Below are 24,466 nucleotides of genomic sequence, written 5' to 3'. Positions count from 1 at the left end.
ATATATATATATAAATTAGAAAGAAATGGAAAATAAAATGCATACATGCAACACCATGGTACAACCTCACATGCGAAAAGTACAGGAATAAAAAGTTCTAACTATTCACAAGGAAAGTCGACTCCTTTTAACCTACCCAACAGAATCCTCAACCATAGGCTCCTCGCTGTCATCATCTGTATCAACTTCCTCGCTGCCTTCATCCGTCTCGGCATCAGACATTGGTTCATCATTTCCACCGCCACTTCTAGACATTTGTTTTTTGAATTCAGGATCAACAATTTCAATCATGGCACTAAGGACACGATGGTGGTCAGTTATTTTGGAAACGGCATGTTCAGCATTATTCTGACTCCCAGCCGCTTGGCCCTCCGAGTTCACCAGAGTTAGCAAAGCATCCGCCGCCATGCTACCACCATCTTCCTCATCCTGCCCCACGGCATCACCAGCATCTTCCACGCTCCTAGGCGATTCGTTTTCACCATTGACAGATGGAGCTGTTTCCACTGCCCAGCTTCCAGCAACTTCTGAGGTCAACAGATCAGCTGTTCCAATAGCTCCAGCATGAGCATCCTCCCGTTTGCTCTCGGAGCAATCATACTCAAGTTTATCTTCAGAACAGTGGCCAATGCCATCTTTGGGGATTGGAACAGGATCCTCATTTGCATGTGGCTGGTCCCCATCTTTAGCTTCCTCATTTTCTTGAGGCTGCGCTTCATCTTCAAGCGGCATAGTCTCTCCCATATTGTCACATCTTTGGTCATCGCAACCAACATTACCAGCTTGACTTTCTGTCTCAGGAACTTGCTCAGTATCTGTTACCTCCCTCTCAGGAGCTGTAGGAACAGGATTTCCGTGAAAATCAGACCTTAATCTATCCTCTGACCTTTCTGGACTAGAGCACTCTAGACCTTGAGTGCTGCCACCTTCAGCAGTACCACCAGCATGCTGCTCAGTCATGTTGGCATCTTCATCACTAGAACTATGTTCACTTACTTGGGTATTCTGTGTTGACGCACTTGGAGCTTCCACTGTATTTTTTGAGCACCCTACTGATTTCATATGGGCATCATCAGTGGCCAATGGAACTTTATTGAGATCAACACTCATTAAGGTATTCTCATAGTTCTCTTCATCCTCCAAAGTTCTCTGCATAGCTTTCAGCTGCTCCTGCTGTTTTGCAAACAGAGAAGAGATTTCTTCTGTAGTTGAATAGAAAGCACGCAGCTGAGTCTCTCTGCAATAAGCAATATACGGGGGGGATACAAAGGATTATACATAACGTGTAGTGCACACACTTGGGATTTATTGTGTCTATATAAAACTGAAACAGGATTTTTACCGTAAAATAATTCGTTCTCTAGCTCCTTGATACCTCTGTTTCTCAATTGATAGATCTCTAATTGTTGCAGCTATTTCAAGCTCAAGAGCTGAAACCTTCGCCCATGCTTCTTCCCGAGCAGCCTGCTAACAAAAGGATACATGTTGTCAGCTTGTAAGTAAAGGAGAGCAACCTAATATCTAAGCTCATCTGACTGTCTTGTACCTTCTCATTTTCAAGTTCTTTCTTCAGTTTCCTCAGTTCAGTTTCCAGATTATCTGATTTCTGCAATTGCATGGGGGCAGAAGGGGTTGAGTTGTTATCAGCAGCTAAAATACAACAAATGAAAAACATTTTACTTAGATGTGATAATTACTTAAGTCTACCATGCACACTGCTTGGTACCTTTTGATTGTTAGCCGATACTAGCTGCTCATCTTGAAGTCGAGCTTCCAGCTCTCTTACTTTTTTCTCGGATGTTACAAGATTATCTCGAGCATCTTCCTGCATGAGAGAATCAGAGAACAAATAATTGAGGTGCATCAAAGGAATGAAAGAATTTGAAGCAATCATTGTGAAATAGCATACCAGCTTGGACCTCAATGTTTCCACCAGCAAACGGGTTTCTTTTTCTGATTCCTGGAAACAGAAGTCGGAGTTATTGCAATATATGATGTAAAAGACATGACTTCCAGATCAGATTTTAATTGAAGAAAGGTATAACCTGAAGTTTGCCAATAACTTCTTTTTGTTCCCTTTGTTGTCTAAGGTAAGACTCCGCCTGTCTTTTAATTTCTTCTTGAGCCTCAGCTTGCACTTTATGCAATGCAGATTTCATGTCCTGCACAGCCTTATCACGCTCCTCTCTTCTTAAGTTACGCTCCTCACTTAGCTGTCCCTCAAGCTCACATATAATTGCTTTCTGGCTGGAAACATTGCAAATCTCAGATATATGAGATCCTCATGTAATAGTAAATGAAGCATCGAAAGAGATTAACAGAGTTCTTTGAATTGTTGTCAAACGGTAAGAAATTTATATCACGGCAATGCAGAATACCTCGAAATTATCTCACCAGCATCGGCACGTGATTGCTTAGATGCACTAAGCCTTTCATCCAGGTCTTTAATGGAATTCTGTAACTCTGTATTTGATGTACTGAGTGAATCAAGTTGCTTTTGTTTCTCCTCAAGTGCTAACCGGAGAGATTTAGTTTGATCAAGATAAGAAGTTGATGTAGTTTCTCTCAGCTCCTCAAGTTCCTACATCATCGGATTTGCAAAAGCTTAGTTACAAATAAAGGCAATAAGACAATGATGAGTACAATCTTCAAGTAGAAACCTGATCTTTGATGGCAAAAGGGAAATTTTAACAGAGGAGTGAATATTCCCCATCCCGGATAAATAGGTATAAACTTCAATAAATATAAGATTACTTTATCAATTATTGATAATTATGTAGGAAATTTTAACAAGCAATAGAGGAACATCAGAGGCAAGTACAACCTCCATCCCAAATTTTGGCATTTCTAAGTTATAGTTTTTGCTATGCATCTAAATATATATTATGTCTAGATACATAGTAAAATCATTGAATCTAGAAATGTCAAAACAACCTACAATTTGGGATGGAGGGAGTAGATTTGATAAACACTAGAATTTAGAAGTGATACTGGGCCTGAAGTGCAAGAGCAAAATTATTTATGCTAGGAGGAACATAGCACTGAAAAAAAGGCAAAATACAAACACTTCATGAAAGTAACGTATACCTTTCCATGCTGCGCTTGGGCCACTTTTATTTCAGTTCTCAAAGTCTCGATTGTCACAACATGTGCTTCAAGTTGTTCCCTGAGATCCTGCGTCAGTTTAAGCTAGAAAGGTTAGCAAATCTCCAGGACACGAAGCTACTGTCGTACTGAAGGAGCCAACTTACGGCATTAGATTTTTCTAGTCTCCGGACATCATCGAGTGAAACAGGACCATCAAGAGAACCAATACCAAGACCCTTTAGCCTCTTGCTTCCAGAACCACCCTCCTCTTCAAGATCAAACAAAAATAGTGGTAAGTATATATCAAAACTTGTAACAATAGTCATGATCACCAAACCAGAAGACAACCAACAAAACTCGCAACATAGTCGTGATCACCAAACGATAAGAAAGCAAAACTCCTCACCTGACTTCCTTTTGAGAATGGTAGCCCCATTCTCTACGCAACTGATTGCATTAACTTCACGGTAGACAAATGAATACGAAGAATCTGCAAAAGCAACATACAGTTGAACTTGTTCAATAAAAAAAAACATACAGTTGAACTGAAGATTTACAACATCAAGCACAAGAGAGAGTGATAACATGGTACTAGCAAATGAATAGCTACCCCCTAGTGAACCCAGTACAGACTAATGAAATTGGAAGGAGCAAAGAATCTTACCTTTGTGAACTGATATAAATGATATAACGTCACCATGATTAAGCTTGACTGGGGATGAACTTTTCTTGAGCCTTTTCCAGTTGATGTAAGTGCCATTCGAGCTGCGGAACACAAGAGATTAGCTCAACAAAAGAAAGAAAAGGAAACGAAACTGACAGATACGGAAAGATCCAGAAGAAGAGAAACCTTGTGTCCTTGATGAAAACAGGGACAGGCTCATGGCGGTTCAGCTCCCCCAACACAGTGTCCTTGTATATCCGGCAATGCCTTGTACTTATTTGTGGATCAGAAATCTGGAAGCGGTCCTCAACGCCACGTCCTAGGTAGTGCTCCTCACCACTCAAAAGAATGTTAATTCCCTGCAGTTGGTTCAAAGAACTTCCATCAGATGGCTGAAGAAACATATGCCTCATAATTGCATTTTCAGCAAGCACAAGACGAAAAACATCTATAAAAGACCATGAATTTTTTCAAGCCATTGAATGAAAAGCATAATTATCGATAACAAAAACCGGTCTGAACTTTCTCCCAAGTACAGAGAAGCTTACTACATTCTGTAATTGGTGAAGCCAAAACGCAAAATGCTACTTTGCGCTAGTGATGCAAGCCGAGTCACTGCTTCTGCTTGGCGCATTTGCAGACCATTATCAGAAACGAAATTAATAGCACTAGCAGTGCCATCAGCCGATAAAGCACATGACAAGAAACATTGCAATCCAACAAATGTTTCCGGATAGCAATGCAGGCAAATACAAAGACAGGAACACGGATGACGGATCAGTGACGTCAGAGCTTGGGTTTTAGGGTTAGGGTTTAAGGGAGGGTAGGGAGGGGACCTGGGGCCGGAGGCGGGCCTTCTTGGAGATGGCGGTGAGGACGGCCCAGACGCCCGGCTCGGTCTCCTGGATAGGCTGGTCGGCGAACTTGCGCGCCACCGCGCGCATCTCGTCGGGGGAGACGGAGGAGACCTTGGGCGGCGTGGACTTGCAGCAGGAGGCCGCGTCCTTGGCCGCCGCCTTGGGCGTGACCACGAGCTCGCTGGTCGGGTCCGGCGCCATTGCGCGCGCGCGGGCGCGGCGGATCCCGCCCCCCGGGCGCGGAGGGAGGGAGCCAACCGCCGAGCGGTCGGAGGGGATTGGAAATGGCGGGTGGGGGACTGGAAGAGTTGGTGGACGGCGCCACGGCGGGAGTGGAGGGGCTGTGGAGTCCGGGGCGCTGCCGAGTTCGCGGGGTCCGGGGTATAAATGGTGGGGATTTGCGCGGGTGATGGTTGGATGGGCTGGACCGTTGGATGGAGATCGAGTGGTTTGGAGTCCAAGGAAAAGGGCCGGGCGTGTAGTGTGTCGAGGAAGGAACCGCGCTAGATGCCTGCTGCTGGGTCATGGACCGAAACGGACTGGGATAACGGGAGATCAATGGACTTCCATTGGAAACTGTTATTGTTGCCTTCATGGCTTCATGCCCCTGGTCGCTCTTTGTTTAGACGAACAATTCGCATGGAATTCAGAAAACATTAAAAAAACTCCAGTTTGACGGAGACTTAAAATAAAGCCCTATTGAAACATAGCTTTATTCCAGTACTCGCTCCGTTCCAAATTGTAGGTCGTTTGATTTTTATAGATGCATGGATGTTATTTGTTTACCGAAGTCAGCAGGAGAAGTCCCGACCTATTTTTTTAATATAATTTTTTATTCCAAACCTGTTTAATTCGCTCCACGAGGAGTTAAATCCAGACCTGCTGGATGCTACTCAGGTGCATAAATATTATTATGCATCTAGATATAGTAATATGTATGAATCTAGAAAAGCTAAGACGACCTACAATTTGAAATGGAAGAAGTACATTGGAAGCTCCATAAGTACAACGTGACTCCGTTCTTCTGTGTTTTGAAAAAAAAAATCAAGCTCTAAGTTTATCTTGAAGTGAGGAAAAAGCTCCCCTTTACAAGGAGTATGACTTAACAAATCGAATCAGGGTGGCATATCCAAAAACGTGTGCCGTTTTTTTAGGGACAGGAGGGGCAAGCCCCTACTGAAAAACGTGTGCCGTTGATCAAGACCACTCTAGCACCATGGTATATGGCTGAAATTTGTGTCCGTTTCTACCGAGACTCGGCATCAGTTTTCGTGTTTCGCTCCGCAAGGACATTCGCCATATGATGAACCAAATATTGTCCATTATCTCATTCATAACGGTGACAATTGAGTTCGAAGCTGGACAGATCTCTGCATTTTATTTGCAAGATATGGAACTTCTCACAACTATATGTTGAACTAATTTAAACAGGCGAGATGCTCTTACATGAATGCAGAGGCCGTGAGAAGATTTGCAAGATGAAGCATTTTATGAAAGAAGCAACTTCAAAAACTCCCTTAAATTATTCCTAATATCTTAATTATGCTCTAACAGCTTCCCAAAACCGCCGGTCTCCTTCGGACGCTTCCTCACCGAGCCGCTCGAGTGGGGGAAGTGGTCCGCCTTCGCGCACAACCGCTACCTCGAGGAGGCCGCCGTGCAGGCGCGCCAGGGTTCCGTCGCGCAGAAGGAGGCCTTCTTCGAGGCGTACTACGCCAGGAAGAAGGAGCGCAAGAGCGAGGACCACGCCCCCGCCTCCGCGGATGATGACGGCCGCCTCGAGGAGGCGGTGGAGGAGGACGGTGGTTCCGCCGCCTCGTGGACGTCGTCGTCGGCTGAATCCTCCTGCATGACGGACCAGGCACCGGCGCTGGGGGATGAGGAGACGTACTGCGGTGGTCCCCGTGCCAGTGATGAGCCGATGGGAGTGGCCGAGGAGCTCGCGGTCGTTACAGTCACAGATGCGGTTGGTCTTATGGATGCACCCGTGGATGAGCTGTGCCTCGGGGAGGACGACAATGAGCAAGTACTAGCTGGAGCAGTTTTGGAATCGCTGGAGAAATAAGATCTGTGCTCGAGTAATTTGGTGGCTGTTGATGGCGTAGACAAGCAACCGTTGAAGGTAACTGATGCATTATCTCATCAAATTCTTCTCGTGTCAATGGGCAGTAACATTAAATTACTGACTAACATGGCCACATGAGCAACAGAGGAAAAAAAAATCATCGTCATGGTCATCTCAGGACGAATCTAGCACCGTTTGTATGGAAAAGGAGTTATACGGAAAAGGCTTCATCAGCTTTTTACCTATCTCCAACTGATTTTGCACAACATAAAAAAAATTGATTTTGCACAACGCAGCGGCATATTTGATGGGTAGGAGCGGCGGCAAAAGGGCGAGGCGCTGGGAGGGGCGAGTGGCAGCAGCGGACGCTGCCGCTAAGAGGTCGACCCAGAACAGATCGCGAGGTGGAAGCTAATGGCAGCCCAACATAGGAGCTGACATGACTAGTTTTGAAGTACCGGAGAGTTTATTATTTGAGATGTGGGATGACATGAACTTGGGAAAAAAATTTAGTAGAGCTCTGGATTTTTTTTGAGAGACTTTTGGAGTCACTCTTACTCCGGTTTAAACTTAAACCGCTCCATGAATCTAAGAAATCAAATCATGTTCCAATACAAAATAACACCCTAGAAAATTTCATGGATCCAAACCAACATAAAACCAAGTTAACGGTACCTCAAATAAACGTACTTACACTTAAACTTTTTTTGGAACCTGTTCATTCGGATTCGCTATTTTTTCAGTGGTACGTAACGTGATTTGATACATAAGATAACTTTATCGATATCAAGATTTATTTGGTCACTCTCTCCTAGATGTTTTCAGGGATGTGTATGCATTAACAAGGACGATAGTTAGGAATTGTGCGACAAAAACACCAAGGTTGACAGAGAAACTTCTGCATTCTATTTTGTTTCTTTGCTCGCGGAACCTCGGTAAGAAAAAAAAATGCCATATGACAATGGCACCCATCATTTGGCAAGCACGTCTGCGATCATTGCCGACCAAAAGGCATGCCGGCTCCCTCAAAGAGCTGAAACAGCACTGGATAAAAGTGCGCCACAGAGCTCCTCATCGCTTATTGACTCCGCTCAAAAAGAAACATGGTGGCGGGCTCCGCTCCGCTGGTAGGCCATTCCCGCCTTGAACTCAACGCCGTAAAGATCCTTATAAATAAATAAAAAAAACTCCGTAAAGATCCTCATATATAAAAAAAAAAACTCCGTAAAGACTTTCGTACCAACCCGTTGCCGGTGACAGACGGCGTGACGCACGCGCAGCCCACCAGTGAAAAGTGAGCCCATTTCACCTCCCATCAGCGGTCCGGCAGCAGTCCTGTTGTGTTCCGTGCTTCGCCCGGGTCAGGTGTGTGCACATGACTCCACGGCAGATGAGATGATATCGGCGTGCAACTGTACGGTGACCAGGACGATTCTACGAACGCAAACATAAATCCGCACGTACGCGACGTGAGAGATGTAGGCAGCCATTCATTGATGAGGCGATGAGTGATGTACAGTACAGGCGCGGCCATGAATGGCGAGTCCACTCCGTGATCCCGTCGGCGTACGCAATGGGCAACTCGCCGTGCCGCATCGCGGCTGCCATTGCCGTGATCTGAGTCGGAGAGACTGAGACCCCCAACGTCCCGACGAAGCAACGACGGGAATGGCGAAGAGCAGGGCACGTAGACACGGCGGACAGCGGCGGGGGGTGGCACTGGCATGCAAACCGGCAGCTCTTCGTCGTCCTGCCTACCGCGGCCACGCCCATACTCCAATCGGCTAGGGTCGGCGGCGCCCACCAGCTCCCCACCACCAAACTGTGCCGCTCCGGTCTTGGAAAAACGTTCCGAAGGTTATCGCACTATTGCTAAAACTACCATATCATCTTTTTAATAGAATAAAATTATCACTGCCTGCATTATTTATTTTTTACGTGGAATTACGATTAAATGTGTCTTGCGATGCAACTATAACATCCTCAATGTAAATTTCAGAGAATTGGTAACTGTGCTAGGTGAGTTTTATGGGGACAAAACTCACCTCTTCTCTCTTCTTATAACTAAGTTGCTAAGGTCCTGTTTGGTTACTTTTGATTATTTTTAGCACGTATCACATCGAATGTGACGGGTGCTAAAAATAAGCAAAGGAAATCAAACTAGACCTAAGTCGATAAAATTGATGATGTGGCATAGCATTTAATACTCGTTGAACCCTCGCGACTCCTAAACATTCACGCCGCGGCAGGCTGGGTGGCAACCCAACCCGGAAAGCCACGCCCTCCCCTTTCCCGCAGCATCATTCCGTCTACCTCCCCCCGCTGACCCCCAGGAAGCCAAGCCCCGTCTCCCTCGCCTAGATTTCACGTGTAAACGCCGCCGCTACGGCCTACGGCCACCCGACTCCCGAACGTACGTGACAAGGTCAAGGCAGCAGCCGAGCGCGACACGAAATGGAAACCAGATGAGGAGGCCAGTAGGGAGGGAGCGTGTCACGCGGGGGCGGCCGCTCGCTTGGCGTGGTACCCGCCCGTCCCGCACACCATAACGCACGCCACCCACCGCCACCTACTCGCTCACTCCTTTACTCGGCGCCGTGGCTGGCAGTTAACGGCCGCTTAAACTACTACCAGCGGCCACCGCGGCCGAGTGGGGTGGTGGTGCTGGCGGCGTGGTGGTGCTAATGCTGCTGCGGCTGCTGCGTGCGGTGGCACAGCGCGGCCTGTCGCGATGACGCGCTCCTCCCGCGCCGCGGCGGCGGCGGCGCCGGTTCTCCTGGCCGTCCTCCTGCTGCTGCTGCCGCCGCATTGGGCCGGCGCCGCCACGGACGTCGAGCGGCGGGTACTGCTGGACTTCAAGGCCGCCATCACCGCCGACCCGCGCGGGGTGCTCGAGACGTGGACGCCGTCAGGGAACCCCTGCGACTTCGTGGGGGTCACCTGCGGCGGGGCCTCCGGCCCCGTGCAGCGGCTGCGCATCCACGGCGCGGGCCTCGCGGGCGCGCTCTCCCCCTCCCTCGCGCGCCTCCCCGCGCTCGAGTCCATCTCGCTCTTCGGCAACGCCCTCACCGGCGGCGTCCCGCCCAGCTTCCGCGCGCTCGCGCCCACGCTCCGCAAGCTCAACCTCAGCCGGAACGCGCTGGGCGGCGAGATCCCGCCGTTCCTCGGCACCTTCCCCTTGCTCCGCCTCCTCGACCTCTCCTACAACGCCTTCGCCGGCGGGATCCCACCCGCACTCTTCAACCCATGCCTCCGCCTCCGCTACGTCTCCCTCGCGCACAACGACCTCACCGGCCCCGTCCCGCCGGGCATTGCCAACTGCCCGCGCCTCGCCGGGTTCGACTTCTCCTACAACCGCCTCTCCGGCGAGTTCCCGGACCGAGTCTGCGCGCCGCCGGAGATGAACTACATCTCCGTCCGAAGCAACTCTCTCTACGGCGATTTAGCCGGCAAGGTCGCCTCCTGCAGCAGCATTGACCTCTTCGACGTCGGGAGCAACCGCTTCTCCGGAGCTGCGCCATTTGCCCTCCTCGGCACGGTAAACATCACCTACTTCAACGTCTCCTCCAACGACTTCGACGGCGAAATTCCCAGCATTACAACTTGCGGCAGCAAATTCTCTTACTTGGACGCGTCCGGCAACCGGCTCACGGGGCCGGTGCCCGAGAGCGTGGTCAATTGCCGCAACCTCAGGGTTTTGGATTTGGGGGCGAATGCTCTTGCTGGAGTCGTTCCACCTGTGATTGGGACATTGCGCTCACTCTCCGTGCTCCGGCTCGCGGGCAATGCCGACATCTCCGGTTCAATCCCAGCTGAGCTTGGTGGGATCGAGATGCTTGTCACACTCGACCTCGCAGGCCTTAATCTCACAGGAGAGGTTCCAGGGTCCCTCAGCCAGTGCAAATTCTTGCTTGAGCTGTAAGTGTTTGTTCAGTATACTTGCATTACTGCAATTCGCGTGTGGTACAATGTTTCCATGTACTGACTAGCTAAATTAAATCAACACAGGAATCTTTCTGGCAACAAACTTCAAGGAGCGATCCCAGGCACACTCGACAACTTAACTTACCTCAAGATGCTTGACCTCCACAGGAACCAGCTTGATGGGGGCATTCCCGTGACACTTGGGCAGCTCACAAACCTTGTTCTCCTAGACCTCTCTGAGAATCGACTGACTGGGCCAATCCCTCAAGAGCTTGGAAACCTCTCTAACCTTTCGCATTTTAATGTGTCCTTCAACAACCTGTCTGGCATGATCCCTTTCGTGCCGGTCTTGCAGAAGTTTGATTTCACTGCATTCATGAACAACTCGTTACTATGCGGCCCTCCATTGAACAATCTCTGCGGGGGGCAGGACCAGGGGCACCGGAAACGATTGGGGGTGCCTATCATAATTGCCATTGTTGCTGCAGCCCTCATACTTATCGGGATATGCATTGTTTGTGCCTTGAACATCAAGGCTTATACACGCAAGACTAGAGATGTGGAGGACAGTAAGGAAGAGGAAGAGGTTCTGGTTTCTGAGAGCGACCCAATTGCATCACCAGGCTCAAATGCAATCATCGGAAAGTTGGTGCTTTTCAGCAAGAGCTTGCCTTCAAGATATGAAGATTGGGAAACCGGAACTAAGGCACTCCTTGATAAAGATTGTCTCATTGGTGGTGGGTCAATCGGTACGGTGTACAAAGCCACTTTTGAAAACGGCCTATCCATTGCTGTGAAGAAATTGGAGACCCTGGGGAGGGTCAGAGGCCAGGATGAGTTTGAGCATGAGATGAGCCAGCTCGGTAACCTCAGCCACCCCAATTTGGTTGCTTTCCAGGGTTACTACTGGTCATCCACAATGCAGTTGCTTCTGTCCGAATTTATGGCCAACGGGAGCTTGTATGATCATCTCCATGGGAACCGCCCTTATGCTTTCTCCGAGAGCAGCAGCAGAGGTGGTGGAGGTGAGCTGTTTTGGGAAAGGAGGTTTAACATTGCACTTGGAGCGGCACGAGCACTTTCTTACCTTCACCATGACTGCCGGCCACAGATCCTGCATCTCAACATCAAGTCCTCCAACATTATGTTAGATGGGAAATATGAAGCTAAGCTGGCTGATTATGGATTGGGGAAGCTATTGCCAATTCTAGGAAGCATTGAGTTGAGTAGAATTCACACCGCCATTGGGTATATTGCACCGGAGCTAGCATCTCCGAGTTTGAGATATAGTGATAAGAGTGATGTATTTAGCTTTGGGGTGGTTTTACTTGAGATTGTGACAGGGAGGAAACCAGTAGACAGCCCTGGAGTGGCTACAGCAGTGGTTCTGCGTGATTATGTTAGGGAGATATTGGAGGATGGAACTACATCAGACTGCTTTGATCGAAGCCTGAGGGGATTTGTTGAAGCCGAATTTGTTCAGGTGCTCAAGTTGGGTTTAGTGTGCACTTCCAACACACCTTCAAGCCGACCTAGCATGGCAGAGGTGGTACAGTACTTGGAGTCCATTAGAACTAGTTCTTGATCTTCTGCTGTCAAAACATGGCAGAGGTGGTAACAGGAAAGGTGTTTATGATTTTTCAACAGATGAAGATCGCATTCTTTTTTTATTCTTTACTGTGGCCCAGATCATTTGTAAATTGTATTTAGATTTGTTGCTGAATAAGCGATTATTTTGGTCTAATTATCAAATCCCTGTTTATGGTTTCATCCTTGTGGTTTTAAGGCCCTGTAGCCCTCTTTCTAACCATGGAAAAATGCAAATGCAAGAGCAGTTGCTGAGATCTGATGACTTCTTTTTTTCCCCCCTTCATGGTCAGAGCTAAAGAGGAGTTGGTACTGTCCAATTGTATTTCTAGCTTGCAGGTATAGCAAAGGAACAGTTGAACAAGAGCACTGTGATGCAGGAGCGGCTCATCTAACCCACAAGTTCTCTCCTACATATATCAGCAGGGCAGGCAAGATCTGCAACAACACAACACAAATTTCATCTCCAAACCAAATACCTCACAATGGATGGAGAGCTTGAACTGCCTGAATTCAACCCTCGGGAACGGGTGAAGCAGCAGATTTCAGTCCCATTTCTCTGGGAGGTGAAACCTGGCGCGCCCAAAAGGGACTGGGTCATTTCCAAGCCAGTGGCATCAGAGTCTGCATGCCCATCCCCGACCCCGACAAAGCTTGTTGTGAGCGTGCCATTCCAGTGGGAAGAAAAGCCTGGGAAGCCTATACAAGAAGCATCTCCCTTCCACGTGCTGCCTGATCATGGTGGCTTTGTAGCATCTTCCCGCTCACTGAACCCTTTTGCGGTCGAGAGCGAGGAGGAATACTCGCTTGGTTTTGATCTGGAAGCATTTGGTTTTCCAGACAACAACGACGCTTCTGGTGCTGCAGCAGCAGCATGGGTTGATGGCTCCTCCGGCCGTCGTGACGCTTGGTTCTCGTTTTCAGAGTCAGAAGATTACAGCCACTCCAGTGGTGATACTTCAGCCCAGGACCAGGAGTTTCAGTTTCCCCGGGCACCTTCGGAGAAGAGCTGGGAGGTGGCCAACGACGAGGATCAGCTGAGCAATCCGTGGAGCCCTCCGAGGAGCGCGGTGACGACGCTGGAGGAGCTTATGGTGCTCAGCCGGAGACTGAGGTGCGGACAAGGATTGCCAGTTGATGTCGGGAAGAAGAGCCTCTCCTCCGTGGTATGCTCTCTACACTTCACATTCAGCTTTGTTTATATCTGTGCCAGCAAACCTTAAACACCTTCCATTTAGTAATCAGAAACAAGCTTGCGAACCTGTAAAGTTGGTTAGCATTAATCAGTTAGAAAAATTACAAAAGTGTTACATCACTGCTGCATATTCAGACAAACTAATATATCGTTATGGGCATGGGATTAGTATGGGACCATTTGCATCTGCGTTGCCGTTGAGGCAACAACAGGCAACCCACGGATGCTTCTCCTGATTGGCATGGCGATCTTTTTTATATATATAATGATGCAGACACCACAACTGCTCCCGTTGATGACAGTGGTTTGTCCATGGTCTTGCTCTGTCTGGTGTTTCAGGAGCTCATCAAGAAGGTTTTAATCGTGTGTTCTTAGCCGCACGGCTCCGGGGTTGCTGCACATGGCCAAACGGTACAGAGTGCACGTGAGACCATTATGGAGGAGGCATGGCAAAGTGGTGCGTTCGAGGGTAGAAAGGCTAGCTGTCCGGTGACTTGTGTTGTACTGTCGTCTCGTGAAAATCTTGGTCTCCTTTTTGTGAACGGTGTTCAAGAGAAACACTGAATTTTCTTTGGTACTGCAAATTTTTAAGAATTGTTCCATTGCTTGTCCATCTTAGCACTCTTTCGTAGCGGATATTGAATGTGAAACTAGTGAACTTCGTAATGGCAGTTCAAAGAATATGTACTGGAATTTACGGATGAACTCAGGGGACTTCGGTGAAATTTACAAAAAAAAAAAAAACAAATCAGGCAGAAACGTTGAAAAAAACGTAAAATCGCTAGAAGGAGGGCTCGAACCTCCGACCTTATGGTTAACAGCCATACGCTCTAACCAACTGAGCTATTCCAGCTTTTGTCATAGGGCCACGTATTCTTATTTAATATAGATATAACCGACTTCTTTTGAAACTGGATTCCATCCTGACTACCGAACAAACTTGTTACCTTTGTGGAAGAATTCGAGATCGTGCTGCGTCGCTGTCGCATGTCTAGATTCTTGAGCGCACCATGCCACCATGGCCAAAGCTGCCTGGGCAACAGCTCGCAGCAGAAAAAAGGCCAGGCACGCGCGCTGCGCATGTGCGTCCGGCAGCAGTGCAGATCCCCTCGCTGAAGCAACCACAGCACAAAGCGTCAAATGCCGTTACCTCAGGCCAGTTCTCCTCCAGCTAGATCGTGCTGGTTTAATAGCCGCACCCACTTTGGATCACGAGCCAGCATCAGATACCATACAGCCAAAGTCATCGCAACAACCCCTCCAGGGATTGTCCCATGGATACGACAACCGGTACGCGCCAAAGGACGATGCCTACAACAATACAAGCTGTCCTCCAGTTCGACACACGAATGGCAGTACCAGCAAAGTTAACATACGCGTTCCAAGTTACAGTGCCATGATCAACTTGATGGATGGAATGGATGTGTTCACGACAATTGACAAGAACAGAGCAATACATACTACAAAAATACAGCTTTTCCATAATCTTCTTACAAAAAAAGAGTAGTACATTTGAGCACAGGGTACCAAAATCCCTATCTAGTAGCTTCCTAAATTGAGGTGGCAAGAATGATACAAAACCAAGGCCCCCATCAGCGCCTTACTCGTATGGACAAACGCCCGTGTATGCTACCTTGACAACATATACAGTATGTACAACCCAAAATTCCAACCAAAAGAATGCTATACGGAAGCTCCACGGGTGGCCAAGCTGTTAATTTTGGCCATCGCTTCGTGTTCCCAGATCGCCACAAAAGGGATTGGTGTAACTGTTCCTCCAATGTTACCACGGCATGTGCAGAGAGTCAACGCACAAATAAATCACCGTCAGTTGAAAGAATTGTCTTAGCTATGCAAAATGTTAGAGCGATCGGTTGTGGGCTTCAAGCATAACGGCTTTCTCCTGTAAAGGAAGCTGAAATATGATCAGATAGGGAAGTGAAAATAATATGAATATAAGACTAAGTAGACACATGGAAAAGGAAGGGCCGGACCAGCTTACAAGGTACTTCAATTCATGCACAAACCAATAGATGCAAATGTGAAAAATCAGGTACTAGTTTATCTTGAACATTTCTTCAAAACCTAACCCTATCTAGATTCTAGATAATGGAATTTGAACACATGCTTTTACTACTACAACCACCAACGTTGATTAATTAAGTCAAGCTTCTGATACAAGTGGGCAAAATCAGCAAAGAAGACAAAGCATACCTCATTTTGCACACTATTTTCCGTGGGGAACCAACGCATAAGGATGCCAAGGTGCATTACCACAGGAATTAGTTTGAAAATGAGAGGAGTTGTTACCTGCAACAACAAAATACACTGAGAAACGTATACCTACCAGCTAAGGACCATAACTCAGACACAAGGTAATTACCAAGCTAAGGGCAGTTGTTCCCAGTAATAGCAGATACATTTTCCCCTGCAAAATAATAATAATAAGGTTATAAGTTTTCATCATACATGTGTGACAATCTGGAGTTTGTTCTAAATATGAAAGTATGTTTGAAACACATGAAATGGAAGGAGAGTAATCCACCCCAACAAGATGAAGATGTGAGGCACGGCTCAAAAGCACAAAAGCAAACTCTCCTATCTGAGCTAAGGATAGCCCAACCTTGGTCAGACAAGAAAGGAAGAGTTAGAATACATTTCAAGATTGCAGAGCTACTGATGGAGAATTAAGGGACAGATACTTACAACGAAAGCTGTTCTGATGCTGTATCCAAATGCCTTTACGACAACAGTTACGACTATACTCTTTACTATTATAACCAGTATAACAGCTGCAAGTAATATGTCAACATGATTCCACAAGAACTTAACATGTATGAGCATTCCAATGCTTGCAAGGAAGAGTGCTGCAAACAAATTGCGAATGGCTTCCACCTTAAAATGGAAAAAAAATAGTTCAGCTACTATAATGAAACTTCCAAATCAATTATTAAAGCGTGTTTAACTTAGATAAGTTTAGATTAAGCAAATAGATAATGATAAGCGAACTCCTTCCAAAGCGGTCTAACTCTTAAATGTTAAATTGATGAAGAAAAAAGAGAAATGTAAACAGTTTCATTGACAATAAATTTAGATAGTTGTACAAAAGTACAAGGTAAACTGAATGCAGAATAGCACCTGTTCCAAAGTATGATGAGCAAAATCTGTGGTGGATATCATAACGCCAGCAAGAAATGACCCCAGTTCAAGACTCAATCCGAAATAATCACTGCACTGGCAAATACAAAGGCATAACATCAGTCTATCAACATAAACAATGTTGTAGTTACATGGATGTATATGGAACTTGGAAATAGATCAAGAGAGAGAAAAAGAAAGAAAACAAATGCATTATACTAGCAGATACCCCTCTCATGTCTGACTCACCATAAACTGGCATAACAAATCAATTTGCTTTATCATGCACAATGAATCAATTTGTTCATACAGGAAAACAATGAAACTAATTATTTGCTGTCACGATGCTGGGTTTATTATACAATTCCCACGTTCAGTTGTCTTAATGCCAAATATGAAAAACTACCTAAGTTGCAACACCAACATGAGAATAGTTGATACTCGAAGTAAAGAAACCATGGGCATCTATAATGCTTAGTGAAAACACTATATACCAGTGCACAGGCAAGCCAAGAACAGAATATGATTTAAAAATTGAAACAAAAAAAAAAAGTTACCCAGGCTAGCAGCAAGCAGAAAGCAACGGAGGCCAACTGGTAGAGTTCATTTGTCTGCATATATATTTAAAAAATTAGGAAGTGAGGGGAAAAAGGCAGGTACATCAGAAAATGTTCGCCAAAAAAATATTAATTATATCTTATCATCATCTGAACATGTATTTTGGAGAAATAGTCTCCCGATTTGTCTCATTTGTAAAATAATGGAATAAAATTCAAAAGACATTCAGTTTACGCTTCGCATATTCAAGACGCGCTCGCCAACAGTAAAGAACATATATTATGTTTACCCAAGTTTTTCTCTCGATTTTGATAAAACAGAAAACCAAGTTTTGCTGAGCATATCAAGGATGCTCGTTTTTGGGGTCAAAGTGATTTTTGCAAAATATTATCTGTAGTAACCTCTTCTGTTACAAGAGAAAGAATGAAAATAAAGAAAAGACACCAACCCTGCCTTGTGTACACACGCACTTAATAAATGAGCAAAAAAAGAAAAAGAAAACACACCCACTCTGCCTCGTCCACACACACTTAAGAAATGAGTAAAAAAGAGATGCAGCACCAAGCTGTCAGAAGCATCAGTAAGGATCTGTGCAAAGAAAAGCCAAAATCAAAGCCAGAAAAAGAAAGAGGAACAGTCCAATTGGCCTAACCTGTGAAGATAACTGAATCATCAGTTTTAAGAATCGAGGAACAATTGACCATGTCATCATATATGTAACAGCTATAAATATGGACAGCACAAGCAACCTGCACATGCAAACATTTGACGTTAATCAAGACATAAAAAGGTTCTAAGACAAATTTTTGTGGCATGGAAATTTAGATTTTTGTAAATATATATCCCCATAATATTCTTACAGTTTTGCCATTGACATCACTCCTCCAAAAATGCCACTAGCACCTCCAAGAACAGGAAGGAGAGCAAACAGTAGGCCAACTGCACAATCCTGGAGTAAAGGAAACACAACTGTTGTCACTGAATCCTAACCGAGAGCAGTTATACCAACTAGCCTGCACAACCTGTTTTCCATCAAGGGAGCTCAACAAGAAATATTAAGCACCATTTCTTTCACCACTTAAATACTATAAGCCAATGTTAACTTGGACATGTCTTAAATGTTGATAAATATGTTTTAACATGTTTGCCCTCCATGTGTTTTTCTTTAAGCTCTATAACATGATAGATAAAACAATCTAATATCCAAAAAAAGTGGGAGGTTTACCCTATTGCTGAGTTAAAGATTACGACTACCTGTTTCTTAAACAAATTTATAGTTTTCCAATTTTATAGCCTTTTTTCCGGATCATAACCACAGAATAGAAAATGTATGAAAGAATTGGATGGGAGTCTTCACCTGAAGTATAAGTGTTCCAATTGTCACTTGACCATGAAGTGTGTTTGTGCTGCCTTTTTCCACTAAAAACTTGGAAACCTGGAAGAATGGTAACAGATCAAAGATCCTCACAAGTCAAAATAATCCTTAACTAATATGTGAACGACAATTTGCAAGACTATTCTATAACTGGAACATGCCCAAAATGCAGACTAATTCTGATCTCCAGCAAATGCCCATCCCAATGACAGCACATTAAAAAACATACTTACCACTGCAGTAGATGACATAGACAAGAAGGCACCAACAAACACTCCTTCAGATGACTTAGCACCACACAACTGGATAAGTTACAAAAAAATACTTTTAGGTGAGCAGGGTTTCTATTACAGTGCAACATACGTTGAAGAAACAGCAAAAGCAATTTACAGATTGATAGGTGCATATACCGCCGCAGTGAGGCCACACAAGAACATGAACAACGCAATCTGAAGCAGACCACCAAGTACAGCAACAGGACCAACCACTTTCAACTGATAGAAATGACGGATACAGTAAGGAAACCACTTGACATGTATATTTGTCAAAAATACTTTGGGAAGAGAAATATTAGACTGAAGATAATACCCATAGATTTTTTTTGTTTTGAGTACCTTAGTCAGTGAAAACTCGAGACCAAGAGCGAAAAGAAGAAACACTACACCAAACTGAGCAAAAGTCTCCACCTGTAGTTGAACACAATTACTCTGATCAAGTATGCAACTTCAATTAAATACATAGCATAGGAGACCAAATGGAACTAATCTTCTGGTGAGTATATGATTTAAGAGAGAGAAAAAGTTTGGACCATGCTTCTTTTAGATTAAACTAATTATGAGCCTTGCATACATAAAATATGTTCTTTCAAATGTTTATATGAACCTTTGGTGGGCATATTAATAGAAAAATTGCTTAAATGAAACTGTAGAAAAATGAAGTTTGATCATAGGGAGAAAGGTAAGAAAAAAGGACAAGTGCAATTCGTGAGCTGTCAATGATCATGTTACCTGCACCATTTCACTGATAAAGTTCAAACCACCAGGACCAACTAGAGAACCAGCAAGTAGGTAGCCAACAATAACCTGGAAGAATAACATAAATCATGCCTACTGAGGATGGATGCAGTTTCGTACATTAATATCTCAGAATTACTGACCGGCTGCCCCATACAAGAGAATATGATACCGCCACCGGTAGCCGAAACGATTATAACCACCAGATCTTTAATCAATCTGCAATTGAAAAATTGCATATAACAGGTTATCGGGCCTTAGCAGATTAAATATGCCATGTACAGGTGAAGGTATGTGGGGTAGGGATGGAGTGGTGGGGGAAAAGCAGCTGACCTTAAATCTAATTGAAGTGTTGGATACTTTGTTTTACGATTCGACATCACAAAAACATTATCCTACACAAAGTTAATGCGTTCGTTTAGCAATAACCAAACCAATGACAAGATGTTTCGTAAGAATTTCAAAAATATACACGAGTTGTTAAGTGAATTTGCACACCTCTTTATCTATCACAGTTTCCAAGTCATCAGATGTCTCGTCCTGACCTCCGAACATGTCACCTATTTGGAAAGGTTTTGGGGAACTGCACAAGAACCGCTGCATAAGTCAGAAACTTGATATGGAAGGGTGCTACAGAAATAGCAATTTTGACAGCTGATATTGTTCAAATTCTGGCCATACTTTGTGTTCTGTGAATCGTTCTTCTTCTTGTCATGTGTAATGACAGCTACTGTCTCCAGAACAGCCTGAGCAAAAAAGGAAATTTACTTTTTTTTTTGTTTATCTAACAAACTGCATCGAAAGCAAAAATCTAGCAGCCAAAAAATAATGTTTTATAACTTTTTATGTCCATTTTCTTTTAAAAAGAGAAGATACATGGTAGTTTCAGTCCTTGCAACGCCAAAGTTAAATATTTAGAGTAACTTGATCATGAGATATAGTAATTTCAACACAACACAAGAGGCAAAGATATACCCAAATGATATTACTTCAGATAGGTGAAAAATTCACATACAAGAAGTTACTTCAGCAGAACAACAAAGTTACAATATATAGAGTTCGATAAGCATGGAAAACACAACTTCACAGTTTTAACTAATTTGACATCTGCATCCATACAAAAAGAAGGAACAAGTGCCATTGAACTATCTTGATAAGATGAGCTAAAAATCTTGTGATTAGCAAGAGCATCAGTTATGTACATGTAAGCTTATAGAAAGAAATATTTTCTAAATGAAGCTCTTCTCTTTTATTTCAGTTCACTGTCCCACGAAGCTCAGCAGGTTGCTGAGGCATTTCACTTTACTTTTGTCATTGAATCACTGATTTACCGAGAAGGCTCTAATTATGCAGCTGCATAGGAAACTATCGACTCAGCTTTCCCAAAATACCATGCCATATTTATTCACTAAAATTACCCATTACCAGTTCTTGTAGGTGACAATCTAAGGCAATAGTAGATGCACGAAAGGTCCCTTCACCACTTGTGCACTTTTCAAAAGGAAGCTATCTACTAGATGTTAATGTTATACAGAAGTTACGGAAAACATTATCAGAGAAGAATACACAGCGTGCATGCTAGAGGAAAGTCACACCTACTTGATGATCAGATACGCTGTTGTTGAAGTTACTCTTGTCAGGAGCTGCAAAAGGATGGACAGAAGAAGAAACCATCATTCAAAGTTGCAAACAAAGTGCGGGACGTAATGTTGTAGCTAATATAGTCCGCATTCATCGCACCCGGGAGCAGAGGACGTAACACAGTACAGTAAAAACTGAAGCCCAAAATCGTAAGAAATTCGTGGACGACTCATTGCCGTTCAACTCAACTCGTACTGCAATCTCCCCTAAAAACCCAAATGCCTCCTGAGCGGGAGCCAGTGCAGATCCAGATGCGTACCGTCGGGCGTGTCGCTGTCGGCGAACTCCTTGTCGAGCACGCGGCCGAACATCTCGGCGATGCTGCCATCCCCGGAGGCGTTGTGCGTGCCGTTGGTGACGAGCGTCCCGTAGAACTTCTCCCGCATCTCCTTGTCGGGCCTCGCGGCCGCCGGAGCGAGGGCCAGGGCGAGCGCGACCGCGACGACCGCCGCGGCGAGCCGCCGGCGAGGCGACGGCCCCGCGGCGGCGGTTGCCATCGGATCGGGCGGCGCGCGAGCGGGCGAGCTAGCGGCCGAGGCGGCGGCGGCGGGAGACGGAGGGAGAGGCAGCGAGATTTGCGGGTGGCGCGTCGGGGTCGGGGATTTTATTTTGCCGCGGGCGCGGGGAGATGGGTTGGCGTGCTGCGTTGTGGTGGTGGATGGAGGGAGTCGTCGTCCGATCGCGAGCACGAGGCGACTCAGGCGGAGGGAGAGGCGTCGCGTCGCGGCGCGCGTGACGGCCCCCCCAGTGGTTTACGCCGTGGCTATACGTCTATCGCACACCTGCGGGATCCACCTGTCAGCGACCCACGTGCGGGACCCACAGATCAGTGCCTCCACCCTCCCTTTCCTCCTCCTCCCGCAGCACCTTCTCCCGCTGCTTCCTCCTCTCCGTGGAGATGAGCTCCTCGATGGTTAGGACGGCAGAGGGTGGTGACGACGGATGCGGTGGTGGGAGCCATCGGAACCGCGGAACCGTAGGAGGAAGGTGGCGCGGGGGCAAAGGGCTCGCCGCCGGTAGGGTTAGGGTTCGTGGTGGGGGCTTCAGGTTGCCGGGGTTGGGGTCTCCAGTGACCTCCGGCTGTAGATGGAGGGCCTTGGGCAGCGGTGGACCGACGACGGCGACGAGTTGTGGGCGGAGCGGTGAGACGGCGGGAGCCCCCAGCCATAGGTAGCGGAGGATAACCGGTGGGCGGCGAAGGAGGCGGGGGAGTGACGACGAGCATCCCGGCGGAGCTGGGTTAGGGCGGCAACGGTTGGTGGCGGCGAATCCGGCGACACGAGCCGCCGGAGACGGTGGAGGAGGGTGGCACGGGGGCAATTGGAGGAGGAAGACGACCTCCTTGTGAGCTGTTTTGGTGGGCTGGAGGCGGTGGTGAGCCACGTGCTCGCGCACTGTCGCGACGCGTCGGCGATGCCCAGCCGCACCTGGTGGTTATGCTTGGCGGCCTGGGCGGTGTGGCTCCCCGGCGTGCTTTTCGTCGCTGACATTGTGGCACCTGAGGCTGCCACGGCGGGAGAAGGGCCCACAAGTCAGTGGTTCCAATTCCATTCCAACTGACCGCTTTCTTTCCAACGGCACCAGGTTTGTGAATTTGATTCTGAATTTGTGATGTCACATCACCACATCACATCATTATTAGGAGTTACTAAGGGTGCGTTTGGCTCTGAGATAAGGTGGGACGGGATCATTCTGTCCCCATTTTTTGGATGGGACGATCCTATTTTATATTTGGTTGAGAGGGACGAGTCCGACCCAGTTCTTTGTTTGGTACGAGGGATCGAAGAAATGTGATGGATGACGATTTTAACACCGTTAGCCATAGTAAATAGACACTGCCTATCATCTAAAAAGTGGACCCCACCTGTCATTCTCTATTCAATATTTTTCTTATATTTTACCTTTTTTGCTTGGTCTTATCCTTCTTCCACCCCGCCTCCCCTCCAGGGCCACGACCGCACCGTGCGGAGCTCCTCCGCGCCCCAGGGCCACGGCAGCCGCCATCCCTGCTCCACCCCTCTGCGCCCCTAGGCTACGGCCTCCGCCGCCCTTGCTCTACCTCTCCGCACCCTTGTGCCACGGTCGTCGCCGCCCCTGCTCCACCCCGCTGCCCTAGGGCCACGGCCGCGCCGCTGAGGAGCTCACCCCCGCCGACGTCGGGCCCCGGCCGCGCCGCCCGGGGAGCTCGCCCCCGCCGACCGAGGCCCCCCGCCATCCTAGGAGCTCGCCCTCGTCGACCTCGAGCCCAGTCGTGCCGCCCAGGGGAGATCCACCCCGCCGGCCCTGAGCCACGGGCGCAGAGCTCGGCCATGCCGGCCTCGAGCATCTCCACCCAAGGGAGCTCGCCCCCACCGGTCCCGAGCAGCACGAGGAAGAAGACGAGGAAGAGCTTCGGTGGAGCGCACGAGGAAGAAGACGATGGCTCACGCCGTCGAATTGGGACGAGCCCGTCCGCTCGTTTTGGGCGGATTGGGTCATCCCGGATCTACACCGAATATTCCCCTACGGGGATGGACTCGTCCCGATGTCTCCCAACCAAACACCACTAAAAAGGAGGACCGTTCTATTCCGTCCCACTTCATCCTCGGAACCGAACACATGGTAATTTGCTGGCTGTGTGATTTGCAGGTTCGCAGTGATCGTCGTCGACCGCGGCATTTTACTTCTCGGTGCCGTGCTCTGGATTTTCTTTGACATTGAAAGTGTCAGACATGACAAAATCAGAAGGCAGCTTCACATGACGCTCATGTTCGAGCACGATACCAGATTCACATGGCATGATGCGCAGAATAATCTGTGCGGTGCGCGTTGGTTTCGGTCGTGGTCGCTCTCCAACTTTAAACTATATAAGTAGTCCAAAGAAGAACCTTAAACTAGCGGTGGAAATAGCACAAGATAGAGCTCTCGTCTTGCACAGATTGGCTAAGCAACTTTCCCTTGACTTTTCAAACAAGATTTGTAGAGTCCTACGCTGATTCCCCAAGAAAACAGTACTCCGTTACACATAGAGAAACTTAACGGTAAATAGTACTGGACGTAAAATACTCCGAGATTGCTGCGGAAAATTGTTGTATGGGACCGTATGGTATCTCCCTGACGGTACAAAGCAGTTTGGTCACAGGTCAACATATTACATGGACAGTGTCAGCAGTCACAGCGATGCTATAACTTCCGTCTCGGAATGATGAAACCCTCGGGCCCTCCTGATATTGATTCCATCAGAGATTAGTTATTCCAGACAGAATAGATAATTGTCACCCGGTCGGGTCAGAACTTCATGGCTTTTTTTTTTTACTTGATGGAAATAAACTACCTTCAGATGCACTGCTGAGCTCAACGGGTAAGTTCAGAATAATACTGGG

General features: G+C 46.8%; 4 protein-coding genes and 1 non-coding gene across 7 annotated transcripts; 2 read left to right on the top strand and 3 right to left on the bottom strand.

Moving 5' to 3' along the window:
* Positions 1–26: 26 nt before the first annotated feature.
* On the bottom strand, positions 27–4,962 carry LOC117838775 (uncharacterized). Of its 2 annotated transcripts, none has more exons than XM_034718930.2 (13): positions 4,588–4,962; positions 3,938–4,110; positions 3,752–3,852; positions 3,494–3,577; positions 3,252–3,355; positions 3,088–3,174; positions 2,379–2,581; positions 2,046–2,247; positions 1,910–1,960; positions 1,727–1,825; positions 1,547–1,606; positions 1,343–1,467; positions 27–1,237 (listed from the first exon to the last, which is right to left on the bottom strand). In XM_034718930.2, the coding sequence occupies exons 1-13, from the start codon at positions 4,807–4,809 to the stop codon at positions 133–135; spliced, it is 2,616 nt and encodes an 871-aa protein (XP_034574821.1). In that variant the 5' UTR covers positions 4,810–4,962; the 3' UTR covers positions 27–132. The 2 variants fall into 2 exon arrangements, with proteins under 2 accessions (XP_034574821.1, XP_034574822.1); XM_034718931.2 differs by having other exon boundaries at positions 1,343–1,464.
* Positions 4,963–9,155: 4,193 nt separating this feature from the next.
* On the top strand, positions 9,156–12,367 carry LOC117837539 (uncharacterized). The gene is made up of 2 exons (XM_034717207.2): positions 9,156–10,591; positions 10,682–12,367. Exons 1-2 carry the CDS (start codon positions 9,405–9,407, stop codon positions 12,180–12,182), a joined length of 2,688 nt encoding a protein of 895 aa, XP_034573098.1. The 5' UTR covers positions 9,156–9,404; the 3' UTR covers positions 12,183–12,367.
* Positions 12,368–12,512: 145 nt separating this feature from the next.
* LOC140221253 (uncharacterized) lies at positions 12,513–13,992 on the top strand. The gene is made up of 2 exons (XM_072290571.1): positions 12,513–13,350; positions 13,719–13,992. The coding sequence occupies exons 1-2, from the start codon at positions 12,670–12,672 to the stop codon at positions 13,752–13,754; spliced, it is 717 nt and encodes a 238-aa protein (XP_072146672.1). The 5' UTR covers positions 12,513–12,669; the 3' UTR covers positions 13,755–13,992.
* Positions 13,993–14,158: 166 nt separating this feature from the next.
* On the bottom strand, positions 14,159–14,232 carry TRNAN-GUU (transfer RNA asparagine (anticodon GUU)). Its single transcript has one exon. It is a non-coding gene; the product is annotated as a tRNA-Asn (tRNA).
* A 583-nt stretch (positions 14,233–14,815) lies between these two features.
* On the bottom strand, positions 14,816–21,774 carry LOC117837540 (K(+) efflux antiporter 5). Of its 2 annotated transcripts, none has more exons than XM_034717208.2 (20): positions 21,364–21,774; positions 21,063–21,106; positions 20,145–20,209; positions 19,962–20,046; positions 19,797–19,858; positions 19,607–19,682; positions 19,458–19,532; positions 19,065–19,136; positions 18,861–18,944; positions 18,684–18,752; positions 18,433–18,510; positions 17,936–18,024; positions 17,728–17,824; positions 17,075–17,128; positions 16,518–16,613; positions 16,086–16,274; positions 15,925–16,002; positions 15,763–15,807; positions 15,594–15,689; positions 14,816–15,294 (listed from the first exon to the last, which is right to left on the bottom strand). In XM_034717208.2, exons 1-20 carry the CDS (start codon positions 21,599–21,601, stop codon positions 15,241–15,243), a joined length of 1,746 nt encoding a protein of 581 aa, XP_034573099.1. In that variant the 5' UTR covers positions 21,602–21,774; the 3' UTR covers positions 14,816–15,240. The 2 variants fall into 2 exon arrangements, with proteins under 2 accessions (XP_034573099.1, XP_034573100.1); XM_034717209.2 differs by having other exon boundaries at positions 14,816–15,282; positions 21,364–21,770.
* Positions 21,775–24,466: the final 2,692 nt, after the last annotated feature.

This window comes from Setaria viridis, chromosome 9 (assembly GCF_005286985.2).
Source record: "Setaria viridis chromosome 9, Setaria_viridis_v4.0, whole genome shotgun sequence".
Lineage (NCBI taxonomy): Eukaryota > Viridiplantae > Streptophyta > Magnoliopsida > Poales > Poaceae > Setaria > Setaria viridis.
This window is presented reverse-complemented; position numbering and strand designations above follow the sequence as displayed.

Bases quoted from the DNA above. Each gene is read 5' to 3' on its own strand.
- LOC117838775 (XM_034718930.2), bottom strand. From the start codon at position 4,809: ATGGCGCCGGACCCGACCAGCGAGCTCGTGGTCACGCCCAAGGCGGCG. The intron at 3,578-3,751 runs GTAAGATTCTTT...TTGCTTTTGCAG, and splicing joins ATTTATATCAGTTCACAAAG to ATTCTTCGTATTCATTTGTC. The intron at 2,248-2,378 runs GTATTCTGCATT...CAATGTTTCCAG, and splicing joins GCTGGTGAGATAATTTCGAG to CCAGAAAGCAATTATATGTG.
- LOC117837539 (XM_034717207.2), top strand. From the start codon at position 9,405: ATGACGCGCTCCTCCCGCGCCGCGGCGGCGGCGGCGCCGGTTCTCCTG. The intron at 10,592-10,681 runs GTAAGTGTTTGT...AAATCAACACAG, and splicing joins TGCAAATTCTTGCTTGAGCT to GAATCTTTCTGGCAACAAAC.
- LOC140221253 (XM_072290571.1), top strand. From the start codon at position 12,670: ATGGATGGAGAGCTTGAACTGCCTGAATTCAACCCTCGGGAACGGGTG. The intron at 13,351-13,718 runs GTATGCTCTCTA...CTGGTGTTTCAG, and splicing joins AGAAGAGCCTCTCCTCCGTG to GAGCTCATCAAGAAGGTTTT.
- LOC117837540 (XM_034717208.2), bottom strand. From the start codon at position 21,601: ATGGCAACCGCCGCCGCGGGGCCGTCGCCTCGCCGGCGGCTCGCCGCG. The intron at 21,107-21,363 runs GTACGCATCTGG...ATCCTTTTGCAG, and splicing joins CGACAGCGACACGCCCGACG to CTCCTGACAAGAGTAACTTC. The intron at 18,753-18,860 runs GTATATGCACCT...TAACTTATCCAG, and splicing joins TGTGTGGCCTCACTGCGGCG to TTGTGTGGTGCTAAGTCATC.